The following is a 26,337-nucleotide window of genomic DNA, read 5'->3' on the forward strand; positions in this document are numbered from 1 at the left end:
ACCCGGAGCAAAGACGGGCTCGAGTACTCGTGCTGATGGAACCAAGCTGAGGGAGAGTTGTGGAAATTTGCTAGGCTCCGTCGAGCGCTCGAGGAAATTTCTAACCTCTTGCTCTGAAATTCAGAACTATGCCAAAGCAGATTGTGCGCACTTTTTTCTTTTTTACTAAATGTACACGGAAAATTAGATTTGCTTTAAATTATACAAATGTTTTAATCAGATGAACTCCCAGGATTTGATATTTTATGTGGAGGAAATTAGTAGCTGTATTCATCACTCTCTTATTAGCATCATGTTTTATACTAGCATTTTTATTAGCATAATTTTCAACAGCCATCTGTGGGTGACTGTTTAAGGCCACACAGCAGCGTTTAAATAATTAGCAATATTTTTGAAAGCAGTACATGCTGTACCTGGCGAGAAGCGCCACCATTCATCCTGTCAGGGGAGTCCGAAAAGACTGATGGCACCGAGGGAAGGAAGGAAAGCAAGACAGACGGCTGGCACACGGAGAGGGACGCACTGTTGAGCGGGAAGGTGTGCAAATTGGCAGTGGACGGACAGATGGAAAGTGCAAGCCACGGCGTTTGTGCAAGGTGGGTTAGTTGAGGAGAGGATAATAGAGTGAAGCTTGATGGCGATGGACCTCCACAAGCTTCCCTTGCTCCAATGATAACTTGCGGCTTTTAAAGTGTTCCTCCGAGCCACAAAGAGACCTTAAGAAATGACCGGCCGGCACTTGGGCATAGGCGTTGCGTTCCATCACAAACAGAGACCTGAGACTGTTACTCTTCGAGTGGGAAATGTCTCTTAAGCCAAATAGCGCCCGGTTTACTCTGGCACTACGCTGGAAACCAAGACTTTTATATGCATAGCTTTAGCATCGAGCAGATGATGGACGAGGTGCTGGTCTGAGGAACACCCGAGTGTGACTTGTTTCGCTAATTTGTTGATGGTTGTACGTATACTGGCATGTAAAGCAAGCAAGTAAAATTTGCAACAACTCCTGCTCCTTCGCGCTCTTCTCCCTCCCTCCCTCCCTCCCTCCCTCCCTCCCTCCCTCCCTCCCTCCCTCCCTCCCTCCCTCCCTCACCTGCCTTCACCCCTCTGCCCCGCCAGACCTAATCCATCCTAAGTGTTTACAGACCACTCTGCTACTCAAAGAGGTCCAGCTAGTGTTCCTCAAACAAACCCCATCGAAAACAGATGAGGGAAGAGCCAGAAACTTGGGATAACGTCATATGTAGAAAAGACGGCACAATAGTCAAGAAAGTCGTGCTTACTGAATTGGTGATACCGAGTCAGGTCACTTCCTGTTTTTATTTGGACTTTTTCTTTTTTCAAAAACAAGATTGATGGGGAATAAATTACGGAATAACTCTTTCTCAGGTTTTCTGTGAAAGCTTCTCAATGAGTTGGAACGTGAGATCCTCCCATGGGGGGTAGGTGGAGATGAAGATCCCAGACCGGGAGGCCTCCATGGCAGCAACCAATTGAGAGCTCTAGAAAGAGGATGGCACTACAATTCTCAAAAGCTCAAAACTGAAAGGCATCCTCAAAGACTTAACATCTGTGCATATGATAAAAAAAAAAGATATGCTACAAATGTACGCAGGCACGTCTCCCCCTTATTTGGCTGACTACCTGTCATGACCCGAAGCAACAGTTGTTTTGTTCGCACGGATCATCGCGGCGGTAACATTGTTTTTCTTTCTGTCTGTGGTGGGACGACACACTGGGAAGGGGAGGGGGAGGGAGGTGAGAGCTTCATCACTGTTGACTTTCTTCATTCCATGCTCGGATTGTACTAAAGCTGTGTGTGGGCCTGGGGACCCCCACAGAGACCGGTGCTGGAACAACTGTCAGCGGCGAGGACAACAGCGAGTTCGCCTCCCGTGCCGCCGACAAGTTCCGCACCATTATCTGTTGTCTTGCTAAGCGCCATACCTCATGTGTAAAACAGTCCGATACAAAAAAAAGCACTTGGTATAGATATGATTGTTGCAGATGTTCCTGCTGGACTGAGTTGATTTTGAAATCTTGGTTGCCATTTTTGAACACATCTGAGATAACATTCGGATGCTCTTCCTTCCATTTTATAAAGCTGCAATCGTTGTAGGGAGGAGTGCCAATCATGCTTTCCCGTTTGTACATAATGTGGTCAAGGAGATGTTCCATAACATGAGCTTGTTGTTAACTAATGCCGCATTCCAGACTGCTGGGGAATAGGAAAGATCCCACATGGAGCTTAGGAGTTTAAAGTCTTCCAGTGGAGAGTAAACAAAAGAAAATGGTGTAGAATGGAGCTACGTTCAAATTGATATGCTGAAAACTAGTGGGGAAAAGGCACCTGGCTACTATGTGCTTGGTTGCTTAGCAACCATTACCAATTATGGATACACAAAGGGCACCCTTACAGCAAGTGCAGCATCAAAGTATTTTTAGATTCCTCTTCAAAATGTACGATTTAGATTGAACTCTAATAGAGTGTTTCTTAAGCTAAATTTATCATCAGCAAATCATTTGTAGAGCCAAGTAGCACAGATGGTGGTCTTATGCTAACCATTCTGGATGGTCATCATAAACAGATAAATGTTTACCGTTGAGCGATGACATCACAAGAGTGAAAGTCTGTGCAAATATACAGGTGCTCCATCATCCTCGGCACCCTTCACTTCCTCCAGTCCATATTCTTGTACTAAAACAACCTTTAAGTCCAGCCTCCCATGCTCTTTTATTTATTTTGACGGGCGCTGAAAATATAAACTTTTACTTAGCTCTCTGTTGCTATAGTGTAACTTTTTTTCCATTGACATGCTCATGGAAGTGTGTGTTTTTGACGTGTGGCGGCAAGTCGGGACACTTGCTGATTCTATTTCTTGTACTTTTTCTATTTTTCTGCCATTTTTGTCTTCATCATGTGTGGGTTCTCTAAAAAAAAATGGTTGCGTCCCACTTGAAGACATGGGGTCCAAATGTGGCCCGCATTCCAAGTTTGAGAAACTTTTTTTCAATTCTCCGGCATTGAAAAGTGTCTAATTTCCTGCCATAACGACAGACGCAAGTCCAAAGGGGGGCTCAGAGCAGGAAATTCGGCTGCATTTTTTTTTTTTTTTTTATTCAAACTGTGTACATAATCTTTTCTGCTGAAGTTTCACTTTCCTCTGAATCTCATTGCTGTCACACCCGCTTCTCGCCCAAGACTGACATCTTCCCTCGTTAGACATTCAGCAGCCGCGGAGTAACCCGAGCCCTGCGCGCACACACTTGCGTGCACGCCGCACACACGCAGACATTTAATCAGAGCGAGCCACTTGCCATCACACTGCTATCACAACCTGTCTACATCTCCTGCGCTGTGTGTCTATGTACACACATGCACCTCAGCTGCAGCTGACACTCAAGACCGGACCAGAAACTAATACCATTGGAAACACATGTGGAGGTCTGACAAAAGCAGGCATGTTCCCTGTGCCATGTATGCCAGCAGTCACTTTGTCTCCATGCTGTCTCACTTTTAGGTCATGTCTCGTTCCTCCCATTCTTAGCTGCATTCTGATTTATATTTATGTCTACCATCAGGAACTAGAAATTGGAGAAATTTCAAATTGACAGTAACCGCATTTATATTTAAGGATTTTTTTTTTTTTTAAATATTGGGATATTATATATAGCTTCAAAATGATCTTGATTTTTTTAGGGGCGATTTTAAATTAAAATTTCTAAATTAAATTTCAAATTTAAATAAAATAAAAGTACTAATGATATCGGTACTTGGTATCGGTATTAGCGTCGTAATGGTATTGGTCTGAAAATAAGTGATATCGGACATCCCTGCTGTAAACATTCGCCTTAGTTATCAATATTAATTATGTTTTTTTATTGTGGTGATAAATTGGAATTGACTGTATTGCCGATACTTTCTAGTAATGACCACAAAAAAAACCCTGTTGAAAATGTTAAACAGATGAAAATACTTGAAAATTTGATTACTACCTCAAACTGAGCCAACACTGATCATTTTAAGTGCCATTGAAATCATTTATTCAAGCCTGAATTATTGTGCTGAGTGTACAGTGATGACAAAAAGTTCCTGCAAGAAAAGCCGAGCTAAGCGGCTGGGAAGACCGCAAAACATCGCACCTTCTTAAAGAGCAAAAAATACCGCCGTGGTCGCTGCTGGCTCCCGCTTTTACTTTTTGGCCTTGGACAGATTGTGGCTGAGCTTCACTCAGCTGCACGGACAGCTTGTTGCAGCCGCAGATGTTTTAAGTACACCTAACGGAACTCGACTCCATTCTTTGCGGCCGCCGACTTTTCATTTCTCGCCCATTTGAATGACTAAATAACTCGTAGAGCGTTGCTGACGTTCACTTCTCTCGAGTGGCGATTAATCAGCGCTCCTTCAAGTCGGAGGAAGCAATCAAGTCCGTTTTGAAACGCGCCGTGTTATGACAATCTGTTTGGGTGCTTTGTCAAAAGCCTTCTTTTGTCACCACCGTGACTTGGAGAACTAATAGGTGGTGAAAAGGCCGCTCGGAGACACAGATGAGGCAGATTATTACACGAAGCAACGCGAGGGATTCCGAGCATTAGCATGCGCGCTAGCCAGAGCCCGCCCCAAGAGAGAAACCAGAGAAGGCCTCTGGCGTCTCAATGGACATCCTCCGCTGAGCTTGGCATATCCTCGTTTCGGCTGAGCTGCTGAAAGTTGTCTGTGTATTTGTGTGTGTGTGTCGGGGTAAGGGTTGGACCGTGCGTGTGTGTGTGTGTGTGGCCGTTGAAAGATTTGTTATTTGGGACGGGTCGTTTTAACGGCATTTGTCAACTTTAATATGCGGAACTGCCCAGCGATGGACACGACTGAAGTGTTCTCAGCTCACTTGGAGTTTATTTAAGACAAGTGCGGGTTAGCAGTGCAACTGTTTCTTCTGGAATAAACACAGACGGGTTTTTAGAGAGCCAAATACGAAAGCGTAAATACGTATAGCACACATCGAGTAAGTAGTTGCAAAAGTTAGTTAGTATTTATAACTTTTGTTCAATTCAGTTGGTTTTAATGAGCTGTTAGTTAATTAGAGCACCGTAAAAAGTAGGTCACAAAGTAAAATGAAATAAAAATACATTTATGATTATTTTAAAATTTAACATAAAAGCTCATGTATGAATTGAAAACAAGACTTTTGATACAATTATAGTTGGTTTTTAGTTAGTCGGAGTTATTTTTGACCAGTTTTAAGATGTAGTTTCAGTTTGTTTTTTTCCACACTTGCTCCTCTTTCCACTTTTTGTCTTTTATTACTGTTAAGCATTTTTTTTACACTCGACAAATAGAGATTATTCTTTTTCTCTGTTCTATTAGTTAATAGCATTAAGACCTAATCTACCCAAATCTCGTAATGCTGTCTGGAAAACAGGTTGGATAAGCGTAATGAGGCAAAACATTGATGTTGTCACAGCTCCTGTGAATATGTTACTTTTTACAAAGGTTAGCGTTGAATTGCTCTGGACCGACTCCCAAACGGTTCTCAGTGCGAATATTGAGGAAAATGTGAAGCAAGGAAGGCAGAACATATGCCTGATGAGTTTACAAGCTTCAGTGGCAGACCAAACAGCAATTTGTACCGCCGTAATTGCGCTGAGCCTGTGTGTGGATATGAAATACATTGTGCTCCATATTTATGTCCAAACAAGTCATCAGACTTAAGTGGATCTACAAATGGAAATGTAAAGCTTTGTGGTGATATTTTATGATTCTTGGGAAGATATATTGTTTGGTAAATTATTATGTTCTGGATTAACTCAAGTTAGTCATTCCAAGAAAAAGCTCATTGGGTTGTTATTTTTATTTTTAGCATTCTGTATTTTGATATTCGCTACTATTCCTAGAATCAAATCTCGGAACGAAGTGCTAGCATCTCATTTAAATAGCAACCAGGCAGTGTTAGTGCTAGCAAAATGACACATAGAAAGAAACATAATCTATTTTCTTTTTATTTCTCTTTTTCGGGGGAGTAAATATTAGCGTAACTTCATATATCCTACATAACATAACACGGTGAAGGTTAACCGTATATCAACACGAGGCCAGGGTACAATGTTGACTGTTATATTATATATTTTGCCTCGTAGTAGGTGACATATTCTCCAAACCAGACGATTATAAGAACGGATGTCTCTTTCTATTTTTCTTGGAGGGTGCCCACAAACTAAACACACGCAGAGAGAGACACATAGACACCATCCCTCGCCGTTGCAGCTCAGCATGCTTGGCTATATTATCCTAGGGTTGCTGTTTTTAAGCTATAGACAACATTCCGAGCTCCAGTGGGACAAGCGTATGATAGACAGGCACTTTACTGTACCTGAGCCAGTCTAGAAAGGAAGGGGGAGGGGGGGGGGGGGGGGGGGGAGGAATCAATACTTGGACTTTCTAAGTAAACACATGCACACTCTGTGGACATTGTTGGCAGTGGGAACCGGCAACCTGTCCCTATTGATGGAATCGAACACCGGAGCGCTTGCCATCGAGGTGCCGGCTACTGGTAAAATGGGATGTGAATAGTTGTGTTTACTTAAGGTAAGAGAAGAACGGCCTTTACGTTTGGCAGTGACGCCGCTGTTCAAGCCTTTTCATGGCTTGTTGATGATGTTAAATCTGCCTTAACGTCCACGAGGGTGATGCCTGCTTGCAAGGGATCGTATTAAATTGTCGTAACTTGAAAGCCCACGACGTCCGTGATGATATCGTTCCAAATTCTGATCTGATTCCGTTTTGGTGCTGCCATTGTTGACAAACGTTGTAGTCAACTGCTACTGTATGGCGACCGACTGAAGCTGAGTTGGCCCAGGTGGTGCTGTCCAATGCGGAGAAGATCTCGCACACAGCTGGACACACACACACACACACACAGCTGGTCCCTACATTGCAGCTGCCACTTCGACTGCTAGCCGAACCACCTGCAGCCACGCGCCCTGTCAAGGTGATAAGACCCACTCTGGAATAAAATAACAGATCCAGATCCCAGTTCAAATAGGCCAGCTGCTAAATGTGCACTTTGATTATATTCCCCATTTCGAGAAGAACCAGGAAGAGGATGTAAAATTTCTACACATCATTTAGTACACAGGTGTCAAACTCAAGGCCCGGGGGCCAGATACGGCCCGCCACATCATTTTATGTGGCCCGCGAAGACAAATTGTGCATCAAATTCGTGTGTCGTCACTAGAATTGCAAATTGTCTTCACTTTTAAATATTTGAGCAGTTTTTACTAGTCTGGTTTGAAAACGAGTTATTTGTCCGTTTGTTTTGTAGCTTATACTGTATATAATATGAGGTGCTCATACATTTATTTAGGTCGACAGTCATAATGGCCCTCCGAAAGAAACTATGACTACAATGCGGCCCGCGAAAAAAATTTGTTTGACACCCCTGATTTAGTATATAAAAATCATTGGATTATTTCTCCACCTTTCATCAACAAGTCGACTCAAAAAGCTTTACACACAATCATGGCTGCTGAACAGCGGGAGAGGTCGCGTGGCTGGCAGTCTGCACAGACCGCAGCCGCCCAGCCCGCCGCTTATGAACGCCTCCTTTCACCTCGGTTCGCACAATATTCATGCGAGCGGGCGGGCGACTCCCCCAGCCAAAACAAGGCCCGTTTTAAGAGAAAACAATCAGCCCTCCCCGAGAAATTCCTGCTAATTTGCCAGCGCCAGAGAGGAGCAGAATGAGTGATGGATGCCTGCCCGTCTAGCTGCATTTCCTGCTCGACACTATATTTCCTTAAGTGCGTCAATTTAGTGTCGCGTACGTAGCGGGTGCCAGCCGTTCCATCTAGCGAACACCTAAGAACCATCCAAGTTCTGTTTCCCCCGTCGGTGCATCACATCTGTTCATAATTCCTGGTTCATATAATGTTGCCATTTCATTTCAATGAAATACATTCAAATTCCGCATCACAGTGTTGATTGTTCCAATATGTGTGTATGTGTGTGTAAGTCCACACACCCCCTCCGGTTACAGTAGCCAAACTGTCTCAGCTATTAGCAGGTGGGACTCGTCTTTAACACTTTGAATGTTTGTTTGCATGTGAGGCGTTATGTGATGTGAGGCAGGGAAATGGCGGCTTGGTGCCGCTTATGCTAATAGGCGTGGGATGCTGACGTCAGCAATTTGTAATCTTTCATTACCACCATTTGACTGGAGCCGATCCGGGCCACCTTCGTGCACAATCAAAATAACCATCTTCCAGATTCTGTGTTTTATCTTGGCGTGATTGCAATATTGCATCATGATAGCTTCCATGTTCTGCTTTTGCACAATTTGACAGTTTGGAAAAATGACTGGACCTTTCTGTTCCTGGACCAGGCCCAAACGGAGTCCAATGATTAGTCCTAAGGGCTACATTAGTTTCGATTTGCATCAGAGTGGACAAAACTGGACTTTTACTGTACTCAGAGACCGACTGAAATGAACGACATCATGCTGAGTCAGCAAACAAGTAATAGAGGGGTCGGGAAATGTTGACCTAAAAGTCAGGCAAGCGGTGTGATCAAAAATTCCTCTTCCTAAGTTAACGTCTTTAATTACTCCACTGCCGGTTAACTCCTCGCTTTATTCCTCTTCTGCCGTCAGCTGGCATGGAGAAGAAGGCCTCTTTGAGTCATGTCAAGGGAGGAAGGGTGAGGGTTTTGGGGGTGGGGGGTTGTTGGAGTCTGATAGTCTGGCTGCTTCATGCAGGTTTTTCCTCCGGGGTTTAAATCAGTCACAGAGGCGAAGGTGAGAGAGGAGGTTTTTGACGGCACATCTCCACCATGTGGACTCCGAAACAGGGAGACCACTGAAAGCACACAGACAGGTACACATTTAATAGAATCACTTATTGTTGATTTGAGGATCAAATTTCAATCATTTGAATGATCAGAATCAGATGATCCAAAGAGGGCATCAATCCAATCTACACATGCATTCATTCTGTCCATTCATCAGTATTGTTGAGCCACACACACACACACCTCCCCCCCTCCCAGTAGCTGTGGACCCCCATCCTGACACCTAATCCAGAGCCTCGCTACCATAACATTTTCACAAGGGTCGCCTGCCGCTTAATAACAGCACCACATGCATCCGTGAACTGCTCCTTTTATAAGAGGAACGACACACGCAATTAATGTTCATTGGTGATCGCCTGCCGCCGCTTTTTTTTTTTTTTTTTTTTCCCCCTGTGTGTTTTGATAACAGCTTAACATGATCCTCTGATCGAGTGTATTCCAGGATGTGTGTGTGTAGGTACATTCAGTCCCAATGTAAATGATTTTTTTTTTTTTGTCTCTTTTGGACAATTTGTCATTTTGAACGGAGCAGTACACACACGATTCCCGCAAGAGGCCATTTTGCCTTCAGGTATTCAACATTAAGACGTGACTGACAGATTTCTGGCACTATTGTAACCGAGATCATATCCAATTGAAAAATTCGAAGCTTTAGCTTTTTATTGGACTGTTAAAATGGATTAGGTATTGCGTAGAATGTGCACAACATGAGTAGCTGTGGTAGAAAGTAATTGCAATTACACATTTACAGGTAGAAGTCATGTCGCAGTCGTCTAGACTTGATTTCCGATCATTGTGACACTAAGGCTATAAAATGAATGATGGACATTCCATATGGTTTTCTTACCGTGGCTATAAATTGATTTTAAAGAGCTATTTATAATTAGGAATGTGTGCCCCCTAATGCCTCTGTGGTTTTGCTCAAATGTGGAACTACAAACATGCATATGAGTCAGCCTTTTTTTTTTTTTTTTTTTTAAACTAGCGACTTTACTGTTTTCCTGCTGGGCTACATGTTAATTTAAACTAATATATCCCATAAAAGCCACCGGCAGTAGCATGTTTGAGTTTACACAAATAATTAGCTGTGAGCAGACACAAGCAAACCCCAAAGAGAAATATGAGCTGCCCGGAGTGCACGACAGAGTCGAAAGGTAATGACCTTCTATTGCGTAATTTCTCGCCGACATTCAGCAGTAAACAAGTAACAGAAACCTCTTTGGGTTGAACAAACTCAACTGGCCATATTTACCAGCAATGCGTCTCTTGTCCACCCTTTCCTTTTATTTCCCCTCAATTTACTTTTACCACATGTTCAATTTGTAGCCGAAGCCTTGGAAAAATGACAAGAAAATGTGAGTTGAAAGCAATTTCAACCTCCATGCCCATATATGGTCTTGCTTTTTAATCATGGTAGCCAATATACACACAGGTACAGACAAATGGAGAATCGTATAAATGACCATGACATCACCATCACATTACCGGCCATTGACATGTTCTTATTTATGTACAGGCGTCCACAACGTGCCACCAAGACCATAAACACAAATTCTGACATACCACACCCTCACACACACACACACACACACACACACACTCCACCTTATACACACCCATGTCGCCACCTAACACCGCAGACATGGTCACCGTGTATTTTCTGCGCCCCTCCTTTTGCAGGACACGTACACCTCGACCTGTACGGCAAACATGGAGCAACCCAAACATCGGCTCTGTGTGTGTGTGTGTAATGGAAATTTTCATTGGTCTAAAGGTGTCGCCTTCCAGCCTGACGTCACGCATTCGACATTTACCAGAGGTTTCCTACTTGATGCTGCCCCGCCTCCTCCTGAACTTCACTTTGTCAGACACTTTGTCTAGGAGTCTCTTTTTCGTTCAGCTCCTTATATATTTTTTTGCACGCCTCAACCCGAAGAAAAAATTCTGGATGTATTGTTAGAGTAGTTGTAACATATATACAGGGTGGCTAAAGCTAATATGCTAGTTTCTCCAACATTCCCTCCACCTGAGCCACATTTTATTGGCATCCTGCTTATGGCCCCACTGCTGTGCCTTTTTTTTTTTAAGTCAGCAAAGTTCACAATAAAGTAGTAACATGTGGACGGACAAACGAAAGCTGCAAACTCACACCATCTAATTAAAGTCAAAATGTCACGTTTGATAAATGTCAGAAAGGTTTACTGTGCGACAGGCCGGGATGTTTCACTTTCCAGATCTGTTTTCATTGACAACAAAATAACGTGTTGAAGGAAACCCCGGTGCGTGTCTTTATTGCTTTAACATTTCTGTCTTCCTACTTCTCTGCAACCTGTCTCGGTCAGGCCGTGTTCTGTTTATTTTCCATATTGTTGTTATTCCTGAATCGGCTTCTGATTACCATTGTTTCATTTGTGACTCATTCCCTGACGTTCATATTATTGGTTATTATTATCATCATTATTTCCCATCAATATATTTGTGGTAGTTTTGTTCCAAATTTGGCCGAATTTCTTTTACATTTTTTTATATATAGGAAAACAAAGGTTCGAGATGCTTCATGAACCAGTTGTTGTATTTTTGTCTCCTCTAGATGGCACCATTAGTTTAAAGAAAGACATTTTAGAAATGTCAAATGTTGAACAGAGAGTGCCTTCCAGAGGAGTAAAAAAATACAAATGGTTCGTGAAGCATCTTTGAAGCTTCATTCTGGTGGCAAGGGTGGTATTTGTACCGAGCTCATCTGCCATAGAAGCAAAGGTTCCACTAAACAATCTAAAGGCTTGTTATCCTTCTGTTTAGGCGTGGTCGTGATGGTATTAGTGTTTGTGTGTGGTTTGGACACGCGTGAAAACTCCACTGAGCTCTAATAAGCTTGCTGCAAGAGAGTCTAAAGTATTTGGTCCAAAGTTGGGCTCTGGTTTCAGAGCGTAGAATCTGCTGTAAGCCTCCACAGACGCAGACTAAACACGAGAGCCGACCCCTATTGTTGTTTTGCACTGTTCCAGCCCTCTCTTGGGATTCAGCAGGAACCATAACCCTTTGCTGCCGCGATAGGCAGCCAATGGCCACGCAGCTTACTAATGACCCAGCCAGTCAGGTTGCACCGCAGCTTAATACCGAGCCTTTATACGGTGCCTAACTGGAAAATGATGGAAATTGAACTTTTTGACAGCTCTCGGGTATGCTCGGGTGAAAAATCCTAACTAGCTTTGATTGGTTTCCCCGTGCAAAGAGAAAGCGGAGGCACGGGTAATGCATGCGCTACCACAGTTGTAATCAATTCAGCATGTTCACCATGTCCAACCATTGTATTTTAAGACGTTTCACATCATTTACTTTCCAGTTAATACATGACTAGTCACTCCATCATCATTTTTTTTTTCTTTTTCTACCAGTTTGCGTCACGAGCCGCTCTGCGGTTGGAAGCATACACAAGTCGGTCGTAACGGGAAGAAAGGCGTGAGTTTACTGGAAGGGGAGGCCCATTACTGAAAGCATAAAGGTGGATCCACGGATAGGTTGAAGGTCAACTCAACCCGCAGCATATGTTCCGTCGTATTCAACGCTTGTGCGTGCATTTAAGCTTGTACGAATTTGGATATATTTGGTTTTGACTCTGGGTTTCCTCGCCATCTTCCAATGGCGTCCACCATGTTTAATTCAATGATTACCTATCATTACCTAGCGCCCCCCTCCCTTTTTTTTTGCACGAGAATAATTCCCTCATTCAATCCAATCAATATTTTAGTCTTGGTATCAATGATATCTGTTGGCGGAGTTTCAATTTCCAAGACATGGATCAATCAAAATTTAAAGTGTAACAACTCCGGCGTCACTCTGAACACAGATGTTATTTATCATGCTAACAGTAAATTCCAGGCGAGATCTCGTGCAGGCTGCTCGGGTTTCCGTCTACGCCGCGTGTGGTCGCTTGTCTCGATCCTCTCTAATACAGTACGCTATCCCGCGGGATCGGGTAGCATACGTGTTTGCGCAAGCCAATGAACAAGCTTCAATATGAAACACACGTGCATTCTTGATCCCCTGCTTTAAGTCGCATTACGGCTCATTTATGTCAAGAAAATGTCTGCTACGAAATGTAGTGGGCGGAGCATCAAAATGGAATGGTTAGCATGTGTTTTAAATTTCATTTCAAGTATTAAATTGTCCATTACAGTAAAGTATCGGATTACGAGATCAAAAAAATACTAGACACGCCCACTTTTTCCCCAGCTCCAAAATACGCTGTTTAATAAACCATTGCAGTGCTTCATATCTTTTAACTACACGCTCATGGCGTCTGTAAAAGAATATTATAGCTACTGAAAGTAATGAGGAAAAGCGAGACGAGGCCCGCCGCTAAAACACCCGGCCCGGCGTTGTGAGAGGTTCCATGCCGTGACGTGACCTCCCCCTAAAAACGGCGGGGAGGTTTCACTGAACGGCTGACCATTAAAATTCACGACGGCGAGCTCGAGCGTATTGCTGCGGTGGAGAAGCTTTGACACTGTCTGTAATCTATCAACACATATTTGCCAGAATTTCCACAAATTTCAGACCTTCCATTTTACAGTTAATTTGTTTCAAACACTCGAGAAGAAGTAGTCAAAGTTGACGTGACCGCACGCCATCATTTCCTCCGAAAGGGAGCTCGGTAGGAACATATTGTGTGACCTTTGGCTCGATGCGTGATGATTTATTTGTCTGAATATGAAAGTAGTCATGTTATTTTACTTGAGTGGCTTGTTTCTTCAAAATCAAGGTGAAGTCACCACTTTTCAAGTGATGTTTTTTACCCGCCGCTTTTATTTGACTGGTGTTTTTTTGCGCCTGATTTATGTAAAGGAGCAATGTTTTTATGCGTTTTCCATGACTGCGTGTTATGATTATTACTATTGCAATCTAAACCTCCATCAACATCTCCTCCTTGACTCTAACCAGAGCTCGCAGCAAAGGACGCGTGACTAAACAGACGAGAGAACCAAAGCTCGCCCGCTAATGCGTGGACGTTATTTACATGAGATGGCCATTAAAGATCAGACTGTGTGTCAGCCTTTTCTCATGCTGCCCTCAAAAAAAGCTACTTTGTTACATCCTGGCTCCGATCTTTCAATGCTACTACTTTGTCGGATTTAGCGCCACGCTGGCGGCGGACTACTTTTGTCCGAGTGTCAATGCCACTGAGTCTTTCATATTGCGATGCTTTGACGTGACATAAGTGATGTCACCGGTGTCCTTGTGTGTGTGTGTGTGTGTGTGTGTGTGTGTGTCTGAGAAAGCGTAGCAAGGCCCATTACCGCGCAGTAATGGGAGGGGATATTGGTGGTGTATAGACGTAATTACCTCGAGCTAACATAGAGCTCAGGCGGCGTGGCGCCTCCAACACAAATATGAACAGCAGAGCATAGATACCACTTTGTCCTCCTTTAGCGCTCGACCAACCAGAGAAAGTTCAACAAGGCTCGCGTGTGTGATTGTGCGCGGTGGCGGGCACTGGCTGTTTGGTTGGATGTGAAGCGTGTTGCTATAAATTTTCAAATTTTTATGTATGCTCCCGATCTGTGTCATCCGCAGGTCACATGAGGACATTTCGGCCCTTCGGGTTGAATGACCTCGCAAGCTTGTATCTCGCAGGGCCACAAACGCATGACTGTGCATATGAAGCAATTTTCACTCCCTCGTTGAAACAAGGCTTCTCATTTCAGAGGGGAAAGGTTAGCAAAACCAACTGACCTTGCGTTTCCTTGAAGACCTGTGTTTACATAAGCGTATTCATACTGCGTTCATGTATGGAGCAAAAGACCGCAAAGCTACCCAGCAGGCATTATCAAGCATATGATTTGGGCATGTGTGCCTTTTTAAATAGCCAATTATTTCCCTCAAGCTTTTGGATTTAAATTTCGATGGTTATGAGCAATAAATATTTATTTAGGGAAAATCCTCGCATCTCTATTGCGTATTTAGATAGCACCACACGCGCTGTGTTCTAATCACACTCTATTCAGAGGCATGTTTTCCTTTTTCCTTATGTTGCTGCTGTGTTCCTCTCTGTTGTCATAGAGAGAGAGCAGGAGCTTGGTGGACAAATGGTTCCCACATGTTTGAATATTACTGTTCATTAGCTGTGTCTGCATGTGTGTGTGCGCGCAAATGTGTGTGTCAGAGAGTCGTGATTAATTATTTCTATCCGCTAAGTTCTGGAAACAGCAAAGTTCAGAGCAGGTCTCTAATTGTCATAAAGCGACTTTGTTTGTTTGCACTGCTCAAGTGGACCTCACCAGGCGTGCGCGCAGATGTGTTTGTGCACGTGCGCTTGTTTGTGTGGCACTTGTTCCTTTATTGCCTCTTTTGTCATAGTGTTGCCTCTGTTCCCTTATGACCCTGGGTAAATAAGTCAAATAATAAAAATTGATAGGAAGTCATCTGCCTGTACAGTGATCCCTCGCTACTTCGCGTTTCGTTTATCGCAGCTTCACTACATCGCGGATTTTTCCCCCCCAAATTAAACAAACATTTAAAAGTCAAAATAAACCTTCTAAATTGAGGAAACGTGTGTCTAACCTCTAGGACGATGTAGTATTGCTCTAAATGTTCGTACCTTTAGAAGTCCGTTTTCGCGTGTTAGCACGATAGCGAATTCGCATCTTTCCGCTAACTCGTTAGCCTACCCAATACTTCTTGTTGGTGACCGTACTTCGCGGATTTCATTTATCGCGGGCGGTTTTTGGAACCAATTATCCGCGATAAAGGAGGGATTACTGTATTTTGGCCTTGAAAAATAAATCAATGACACAATTAGTATTCAAATGTCACCACTACAACTTAAATGAGCAGTTTTAGCTATATAGTGGTATATAGTATACATTAGAGTTTCTAATCTGTAGTATGTACAGTGTAGCTAACAAAACTTTGATCCGACTGAAATTTGTTCTTAAAACATATTTTGCTTCGAATCGTTTCCTGGCCACAATTGTGGTCAACCGCCCCCCCCCTTCATTGCCTCTGGCTGACCGCTAGCTTTGACCCCGAGCACCAGCAACGGGTCTGCTTCCCTTCTCCCCGGCACATCGTAAACATTGACAACAGCTCCTAACTAGCGACTAATCGCCGGCCCTGTACTGGTGAGGAACGGGAAGCCTTAATGAAAACTTTCCCATGAACGGCCGACCGGATGAGGCACCTGTTAATGAAGACGTGATGTCACTCTGTTGCCACTGCTACTGGTCCAATTAGTAAACAGAAGTGTTTACCTTCCCTGTTTTTTTTTTTTTTTGAGGGCCACCAATAAGACTTACTTGTGTGTTAACAGTTGATGAGGGGCTACAAAAGCCAACAAATAACCAACAAGCTCCTCACACACATTGTTCCAGGTTCACTAGTAGTTCACGGCTCGCTGTTCGGAGAGCTAAATCAACCAATATAATCTCAGTAAAGCAGTAAAACACGCCTCCATTCGCCACCCCAATCAGCCGATTTAATCAGTCCGCCTATAGCGTCATCTAATCCCTAAAAAAGCCCGTGAGAGAAAGGCGGCCCTCATTCTTAATTTGACCCAAGTGGTTTTCGTCGGGCGCCTGGTCCAATTTCAACTTTATGTGGCCCCAACACGTCTGAGAACAATGTGGATGTCCTTGGGGAGCAACTATGGTGACAAATAAGGGCCAAATAGGTTTGCTGTCGCTGGATTTAAAGTGGCTAATCCCTCAAAGTTTTATTAGCTCTGCAAAGTTCGTAAACCAGAAATCAGAGAGGACCCCTGTTAGTTTGTTCTTTAGGCAGGTCACACACAAATTAAGTAGTTTTTATTCTTTTTTCATTTTTTATTTTAGAGATGATAAATGAAGACCCCTGAAAGACTTTTTGCCCTGACACACGTTGGTTTTGCGTCATTGCATTTGATTTCTTTTATTTTTATCAGATTGGAGATTAGTCAGCGCACATAACATGACCTCAGTGTTTGTTTTTGTTTATTTAATTGTTTTTTTTAGAATGTCCCAGCCAAGTTTTGTTCTGTTGGGATATCGTGGGAGTCCTGTCATAGTTCCATTCCAATACTACAAATAAGCGCAGATTATTTACATCAGATCTGGAGCTTCCCTATTTTTTTTTTTGTCACAACCCCGCCTCCACCTCTCCTTTCCTATCATGGCCATTTTACAAGAGGAGCTGTATTTCATTGTCTGTTATTTCAGCTTGGTGCTAAAAGGATTTCACAGGAAGTGAGAGTCAAACTGAGACAGTTGCTGACACACTTAAATCCCACAAACCTCCCACCATTAGTTTTTTAGCCGATTTTCTTCTCTCACTACCATTAGTCAGTCCCGCCGCTGTGTAGAATTAGACTCGCACGTGTCATAAATTGCAAAACGTAATTGAAGGGTCCACTGTGTTGATATTTGATCTTAAATCCATTTTATTTTGTGATGTCATTTCTGGACTACTTCTGCAAATACGAGCTCATTGTTTTTATTCTGCATAGCAACGCCAAGATGTTCTGAATTAGACAAAGGTCTTCTTTTCCCTTCAGCAACTGGACTCGGCTTTGGCTCACGCTTGGACTTCTTGTAACCCCGAAAGAGATCAGAGCGGAGCCGCCGGGGCAGTTTTCTGAGAACGGATTGTGTTCGCAATAGCTGTCAAGTATCTCCTTATAGCTACAAATCATATTTTCGGCTTCTGCTTCCTGTTTCTTTTACAGTATTAAATATGATCCCATATTTATTGAATTCGGTAATGTAATGGATCAAAATTGCACAGAGTTTCAGTGTTGCTCAATTGTTTTTTTTCTTATGCGTAATTTTCATTAGTTTATCCCCAAAATAATTTTCTAGCCAGAAAATCTGATTGTGCAACGGTTCTTTCTGGACGTAATTATCATAACAAAGCATGATTGATCCGAAATGCAGTTGTTTGCCAATTCATTTGCAGCATAAATAAGGATCAAGCTTTTGTTTTTCTATCGATTGGATTGAAATTTCCAGCAAGCACGAATCTGACGGACTTTCTCTCTGCTCCCTGTAAACCACGGCGGCCTAGTAGAGGCCTGGGCAGCACATGTTTGCGATAGTATCAGTTAAGTCACGGATCAAGACCTGGCCTGGCCCGCTTATGTCACACCATAACAAGGCCAATTTAGACAAACAAAATGAGGTCAATTCAACACGGCCATTTTCTATTTATGCATGATTAGACTAATTGGTGGCCAAGCCAGATTTTTAGGGTGTGTGGGTTCAGATCTAAATGTGCTCCATTTGCCACAGCGGCACAGTAATGTAATCGCTGGAGCGTGTACAACATTTCTCAGAGCCACCAGGTTCTCCAATGTCCGTAATCTTGAAGTCATTTTGGCCGGAGGAGCGACCGTTGCCACCGATCACACTGCTCCCTGTGTGTTGTCCAATCGCTAGCAGCTGGAAGCAGCAGCATCCTGCCAGTTGAGTCCTGCGCTGACAATACCCAGGCATGATGGGGCGAGTGGTTAGCACATCTGCCTCAGAGGTTCTGGGTTAATAATTGCCAACAAAGCAGTTTTTTTTCCCCCCTTAAATTGGACTCTTTAACTCACTTCAACCTAGTTCCTTGAGGCAAATCCACCACAAGACTGCGGCAAAGCACTATTTGTGCTGTGTGTCTGTAGCAGCTGCTTGGATGATAACAGTAGCAAGTGATGACAGGGCACTCTGGTTTAATTAAAGAGGTTGTGCAAAAAAAACACAAAAAAAACTCCATGGCTGATGTCAGTGACACTGCAGCTGCAAGGTTCACCTGCACATAAACACCTTTGGAGAACGATCATAGATAAGTTGCTGACTCAGCTCAGAAGTTGCATTAACTGGGACTTCCCCATATTTTGGAACTGCATACAAAATAAATTACAGCCAAGTCTTCAATGATTGACTTCCTCCCAAAACACGCTCATCTATTCCCGAATGCCAGTAAAGTAGGCTAACACTATGCGAATATTTCTCCAAAAAGTCTTTCTTAGTTGACCTCTGATGACCCTTATCTAATAGTCGAGAGCATTGGTGTGAGCTCGCTAGTACGCAATAAAAACCTGCAGCTACCTCAGATGACACATGCGTATTGAGTGGGAGGTCAACAAATAATATCTTTTATTACAAGTGGCTGAGAATAGAAAGAAAACACAATTCCTTTATTTCTGTATCGAGGTCAATCTTGTTGCATATTTGCTTGTCAATCAAGACCTTGTAAAAAAGTGTGCTGAGGGGCTTGTTTAACTTATATGTGGTACTTTACTGCCCCCTATCTGGACTGATTGATGCCTGCAGGAGGCCATTGTTGGTCAAGGAGCGCAATGGTAGCTTGAGTATGCTTTTTTTTCAATATTATTATTTTACATTTATTATTATTATTATTATCGGACAGTTAAAAATGGTGTTAATGTTACTGCACAGTAAATATAGAGGTCTTGAAACGACAAATAATGCGCAGTGACCAAATTTGACGCAAGCATGCAGTTGCCGATACTGTTTTTTGATAGTTTTATATCTATGGGCTGGCAGTGATGAATAAAGTTCTATCATCATCATATTTTATTCCTATTATTTCCTACGAAATGAGTATTTTTAAATCAGATGTCAAGCGGTGTCCTGGATCGGATTTACTCCGAGTTTAGAGGTTCCACTGTTTAGAACTTTATGACCACACATTAGAGAGCATCCTGGGGGGGCTGCAGCTATGGGGGAATTGGAAATCTCACAAGTTGAGTCCAATTCCTTAAGCACAAATGAAACAATGCTGGCTGTAATTTGTTGCATCTGCTACTTGTTGGCCCTTAACACCTCTCGCTCGCTCTCGCTCTCTCACTCACTCAAGTGCATCACTGAAGCAAATAGAAAGCAGAAAGAATCGCCTCCATGACCTTATTTGATATTTTGAAAGGTGTTGCATTGGAGGTGATAAAGTCTACGCCGCAATCTGAGTGCTCATAAACATTCCGCCATCATAATGGCCCATTAAAAAAAAAAAAAAAGAAAAAGCATTAGCTGCTCCAAACCCAAGCGTGTATAAAAAGTAGAGGTTGGCTTTTATTTTTCACTCAATAATGAAACTTAATTACATGTTGGCCAAGCGGTTATCAGCTTCTTCTCAAAAGCATTTTAGCACTTATTATAAAACAATCCTTCTAGATATGAGCGTGGACACATATGTGATCTTTGACCTCCGTGCAAGCAATTGAGATTCTTATGCATAAATGAGGCTTGTCTTGGATTATTCTTGGGAGGCTTTGCAAGAAATATATGAAACCTTGACTTTGCGCGTGTACTTATAGTCTCCGAAACCACAATGATCCAAAGGGCCCTTGGAGCTTTGTGATATTTGAAGTACACTTTAGAAGATGTTTCTGAAGCCAGACAGTGGGAGAAGGTGATGAGGATGAAAGAGCGTGGAGTGTATCTGGCGTGTATAAACGGCCCACCATTAGACACTACAATAGAGTAAGGGGAGTAGGGTGACGATGAAAAATGGATGCGTGCGGTGGATGAATTCCATATGCTGCTCTCTCGTCTCAGACGGGAGCCTCGGATCGGATTACTTTGCGTAAATCCTTGTCTGAAAGCGGCCATTCCTCATGCTTCTGCTGCAAAGTACTATAAGAAAAATAGAAAAAAAAGTATAACATTTTTTATTTGTGAGCAGGTGTAATTAAAGCTCAAATCAAAGCAATGCATTTTCAACCAAAATAGAAAAAAAAGAAAATTGAAGCAGATAGGCCCGGCTCCAGTTTCTCTTCGCATCGTTTAGCATCAACATTTTTCTTCGCGGTGACCAGTTTATGCAAATAAAGACCACAAAAAGGGGTAGCAGGAGATGTGCGATGCAGATAAGAAACCTCAGCAATAATGGGGTTGCAAGCGTGACTTCAAATCATCTAGAAGCATTCATAAACACGCGATATGATTTGATGTTTAATTGCGCATTTGCAGAACACCTGAAGTCACAGAAGCGTTTAGTTTTCGGGGAAAAACGAGGCTACGGTGCAACATGTAACCTTTTTGTGCCTCAAAAATGATTTAAAACGAAAATATGTACAGTAATCCCTCGTTTATTGCGGATAATTGGTTCCAAAAACCACCCGCGATAAGTGAAATCCTCGAAGTACGGTCATCAACAAGAAGTACTGGACAGGCTAACGAGTTAGCGGAAAGATGCTAATTCGCGATCGCGCGAAAACAGACTTCTAAAGGAATGTAAACGAACATTTGGAGCAATACTACATTGTCCTAAAGGTTAGACACATGTTTCCTCAATTAAGAAGTTTTATTTTGACTTTTAAATGTTTTTTTTAATTTGGAAAAAAAAATCCGCGATGTAGTGAAGGTGCGATAAACGAAACGCGAAGTAGCGAGGGATCACTGTATATTAAAAAAAAAAAACTTCTCTTTGAAACATGACATTTGACGTAAATAAACACTAGAGGGCGGCAAATAATGCAACTACTTTGCAAATTCAATGGAAAGTCATAAGCGTCTCATTTTGGGCTTATTGTCATTAATCAACAGAGAATATTGCAGTTGGGAAGAGTCCTAAATTAAATTCTAATTACACTTGAGTGAAGGGAGTCAAATTAGACAAACGTGCATTTATACGTGAATGGATTTCTATAGACGAAACCACACACAAACACGCACAACCATTAAGGAGACCATGCAGGTGGCCCTTAGCATAACAAACAAGCTAATTACAAGCAGGCCAACGTCATATGTCACTTTGTGCCGCAAAATATTGGATAATAATGAGCCCAGAGTCAGAAGGGAAACAAGTATGTTTCGCCGATTATGAATATCACCGAAAGCCGCAGCAAGTTGCCAGATGAAGTAGCGTCTGGCAGACTTAATAACGCAAAGGTGAGGTGTACTCGTGCAGCGCGCTGTGCGTACATGTGCTGGAGGAAGAAAAAGAAAGTCAGCGCTGGGTCGTGAGCACATATAATTTAGCTGACTCTGGAGCTTGAACCAAAACTAAATAGTCTTTTGATGGCTTTCCAAAATAAAGCTTGACCGACATGAAATCTTGCACAGATATATTGGCTAAGCAACATCAACACGGTATTTCAAATTAGAACTATTTAATTGTATTTAAATTGCGCACGACTATACTAAATAAGCAAATATATTTCACATGGGCACTTTTAGAATTATTTTTAGGAAATATACACACTTTACAACTGCTATTTTTTTGGCATCCATTTGAATGCATAGTGCTGGTGTGCCTAATTTTGTGGCCATATTTTTGATAGCTAAACAAGTAATAACACTTTAAAAAAATATATAGTAATTATAATAATAAAAAATAAAAATGATAATTTAATAGAATATTTAAGGGAGAGAAAAATAGTAATTATAATAATAAAAAATAAAAATAATAATTTAATAGAATATTTAAGGGAGAAATAATCTCCAAACTCCCAAACTGAACATGTTTGCAGTCAGTGGCAGTAGGGGGGGAAAGGTGGGTGAGGGGGGGGTCACCATTTTAAATGTCACATTGAAAGTCATGTCATGTGGTTCCACTTTGACTGTGATTGTATTCCTCTTCATTATTCATTCAGAGATCGCAGTGGCAACAGCAGCGGCAGCGGCCTCCAGCACTTGTGGCAAAATGCCTTCCATGTGTGTCTAATTGCCTCAGTACAGGTATTTAACACAAGGTGAGGTCATTAACACATGCACACGCTTGTCAGATGTGAATCCAGGTGGCCCTTGGCTGATAGTGCCCAACCAAAATGAATGTGACAACCGTTTCCCCCCCCACCCTCCTCCAAAATATTGATCACGAATGGTTGTGAGGTTCAAGATTTGAATCTCAGCAATCAAGTATTGAACCGATCCAAAATAGATACTGTAGGATGGTCAAATTGTTTAGTACTGCTGATTGGACTAAAATATGTAATGATGGACTTCATGAGAAATAATTAGGTCCCATGAAAGCATCAGGCAGATGGACATTCATTTTTACACACTGTGGTTTGTGAAAGGCCATATCCTGGTCAACGGCGCCACCTGGTGTTCAATTGTGAAACCTACAATATAGTTTGTGATGGGAACTGTCGAAAAAAAATGCTGAGAGATTTTTTCAGTATCAGTGTCCGTGTGTGTCCAATACGACTGCATTGAAAGACGTGCAGTCCCTGCGGGCATGACTTCTGCGTGTATACAGCGTGACATTGACGTCACGGGTCTTCTGTTGTCATGTATCTGTGTTTTGCACACGGTTCATGGTAAACATGCCTGCACCACAGGAATGACAAGACTCAAATCTGGCCCTATTTCAGGATTTGTGTATCTCCTTGACGCACTTTGTCACGTGTCCTTGACTTGTCCACATCAAATTCAATCAATATGGACCTTATGTTATCTTAAATTATAACCATAGAATGGATCCTATCTTATCTGACATTCAATATGATGGGCCTAAAAATGAGTAACGGGTCCCCCAAATACAAGTCATCAAATGAACAATAGGGGGAAAAGAGCTTTTGATCAACCTGATTGTCTTGAGAATTTGATCCCCTTTATTCCATGCGATTGATTGATTGATAGGAGATCATATCGGATTTATGCTCATGCCGGGGGGTCACGAGCGTCATGCTCTGTCACTGTCCAAACAAACCCAGGGGGCGAGGGGGACGTCGGTGGCGAGGTGACCAATGTGTGCGCGTTTGGGGGGGCGCATGTGCACGCTAACAATGCGCATCACGTGCGTCATGGCTCTCGCTCTTCGTTTGCTTTCTTGCGACTGGCTTCATACTGATAACAGACAGATGGCTAGAAAAATAAACGTGATGATGGAGAAACTTTACTTGGGTTGAACCCTCCTCACCCTGATGATAAATACACATGAGGTGCTGTAGCAATGCAAGGTTTTTTTGTCGTACAGTATTAGTAATTATGGAAATTTTCAATTTTCAAATATTAGCTTATAAATTGGCTGCCTGAATTTCTTTTATTTTATATTTATTTTCTTTTGAAATGTCCCATTTTCAAATTTCAATTAAGGCTTTCCCGATGCATGCATTAACTGCAGATATCAGATATACATGTTATTTAAATAACTGAGGGATCAAACAGCAGCGCATTGGCTCCCTCTAGTGGTATATGAAGGAATCACTACTTGAATGCAGCTCAGTTGTGTTTAACTTTGTACTAGTTATTGTTCCCTAAACTACTGTGTGAGTTACTTGCAATAGCATACAGTAGTAATACAGCATTGCCTAAAAAAATTCTAATCAAATAAATATTTTATCTTTGTCCTAAAAACTATTAATATTAATAAGCATTAGCTTGGATTTATGGATAAGGGAGCACATTGTTTGTTATATATTCTTTTGTCTCTCACTTTTGACCATTTTCACCTTCCCTTTGTGTTTGCGGGGTGTTTTTGCCCCCACCATCCATCATCATCAATCAAGGTCCGATCATCCTCTGATGTTAGCTGAATAGTGTCATCAATCGGCACATTAGTGTCCTTATCACACACAGTGGCGCACGCTCAGTCCGCCCTTTGCCAATATGTCAAGAGGAGCGATGCGCGTCTGGCTCGTCCTCGCGCTCCATTTGCGCTGCGTCACACACGGTAGGGACCCGGTGGGGACCCGGACGGACTTGGACCGTGACAACAAGTTGACGGAAAAGCTCGGCGCTTTGTTCCATTTGAAGGATCTACTCCGCGGCGCCCCACACAGGAAGGCGCCTCAGTTCATGTTGGATCTCTTTAACGCCGTCTCCGCGTCGGACGGGACGAGAAAAAGTCAGAAAGAAATACTGGAGGGGAATGTCGTGAGGAGCTTCGAAGATAAAGGTTGGTAATACTTTGAAGAAGATTTTTTAATCATTTCTGCCACGATGTGGCTCACTCGTGCGCTCTCTAATGGGCGGTGATCAATTTAATCTACTGAAATGCATTTTCAGGTATCTGACTTTTTACTTTTAATCCCTACATTTCAGCTAGCTGTACATTTTTGATTGTTTGATTCAGATCGTGCACAGGGACGCGGGATAATTTCATGCACTGTTTGAGTATTTCTCCAATATTTGCTAAACATGGTAGAGTTTCCCCAAATGCATGAAAAATGTACCCATTAAAACAATTTTGTTTTACAGTTTGACCAAAGTTGTATTTGATGTTTCAGATCATGATGGCGAGAGGTTTCACTTTTTCAACCTGTCTTCTTTTGGACGAGAAGAGAGGATGGTTAAGGCTGAATTCCGTTGGTTTCGAAAGAAACAGAAACATTTCCTGGAAAAGTCATACAGGCCCTATTTTTATAAGGTAGATGATCTCCATTATGTATGACAGCAGATTGTTGCTTTTCAAAATTCACAGCAGGATACAGATTAATTTTTTCACGTAAAACCTAAAAATGGGCTCAAAATTGCCATCTGTCAACTTGGTAATTATATATCACAAATTCACACATTCTCGTTCCCATCCAGCTGGATTTGTATGAAGTGCTGGATAGTCAAGTGAAACCTTGGCGAGGAAACCTCATCACCTCCAGACTCGTTCCTCTTTACACTCAGGGATGGGAAGTCTTCAATGTCACCCAAACAGTTGGTGGTGTTCGTTTTCCACCATTGCTAAAAAAAAATATGAATAAAAGCCAAACCAGCTGACTTTTTTCTTTTTCAAGGTGTCCAAGTGGATCTGCAACAGCCAAGATAACAATGGCATCCTGGTGGTGACCACGCTGCCATCTGGGACTTGGATGGACTCTGTGGTTACGTCATCCAAGCTGCGTGGAGAGCCAGTAGGCACTCACGCTTACTTGGTTATCTTCTCCGATGATGGCAGGCCAGGAGCAACCGATCAATCATACTTTGGTAAGATAATAGTGAAAAAGCTCAAACAGTACTGTCATCATGTTCTCTCCATCCAGGACTCGCTCAGTCTTCAGCTGTGGAACTCCATGACCACCCCACTAGGAGACGACGTGGAGCCTCAGGGCTCTTACCCCGCGGCAATTCCCGATCCTGCCAGAGGGTCTCCCTCTTTGTAGACTTTGAGGAGATAGGCTGGTCGGGCTGGATCATCTCGCCACGGGGTTACAACGCTTACCACTGTAAGGGCTCGTGTCCCTTCCCGCTCGGAGGAAGTCTCCGAGCCACCAATCACGCCACCGTGCGCTCCATTATGCACGCACTCAAGTTGTCCGCGGATGAAGTCGAGGCACCCTGTTGTGTGCCCGACAAACTTCAGTCCATGAGTTTGTTATATTTTGACGACGAAGAGAATGTGGTTTTGAAACAGTATGATGACATGGTGGCTATGAGCTGCGGCTGCCACTGATGCTCCACAACAAGTGAGATGTTTAAAAATTATTTTACCAATGGTGAATGAGTGATACATTAATTGGCACTGAGAACAGTCATGGGATGTAAATACTGTACATCACCGTATATTGTAAATTCCATGCAAATACGCCCCCTAGCGGCTGATGACATCAAAACATGGTCTCACCCTTGAACGTTACAATC

General features: G+C 42.6%; 1 protein-coding gene and 1 long non-coding RNA gene across 2 annotated transcripts; one reads left to right on the forward strand and one right to left on the reverse strand.

The window, feature by feature from the left end:
* Nucleotides 1-8,429: 8,429 nt before the first annotated feature.
* Nucleotides 8,430-10,554, reverse strand: LOC119137976. The gene is made up of 2 exons (XR_005101060.1): nt 10,456-10,554; nt 8,430-8,847 (listed from the first exon to the last, which is right to left on the reverse strand). It is a non-coding gene; the product is annotated as an uncharacterized LOC119137976 (long non-coding RNA).
* A 13,709-nt stretch (nt 10,555-24,263) lies between these two features.
* On the forward strand, nt 24,264-26,334 carry LOC119138190 (bone morphogenetic protein 2-like). The gene is given in 5 exon segments (XM_037278014.1): nt 24,264-24,661; nt 24,993-25,132; nt 25,297-25,413; nt 25,494-25,722; nt 25,725-26,334. Coding segments are annotated over 5 exon segments (1,200 nt in total). The 5' UTR covers nt 24,264-24,372; the 3' UTR covers nt 26,150-26,334.
* The last annotated feature ends 3 nt before the right edge of the window (nt 26,335-26,337 follow it).

Source organism: Syngnathus acus, chromosome 19 (genome assembly GCF_901709675.1).
Source record: "Syngnathus acus chromosome 19, fSynAcu1.2, whole genome shotgun sequence".
Taxonomy (NCBI): domain Eukaryota; kingdom Metazoa; phylum Chordata; class Actinopteri; order Syngnathiformes; family Syngnathidae; genus Syngnathus; species Syngnathus acus.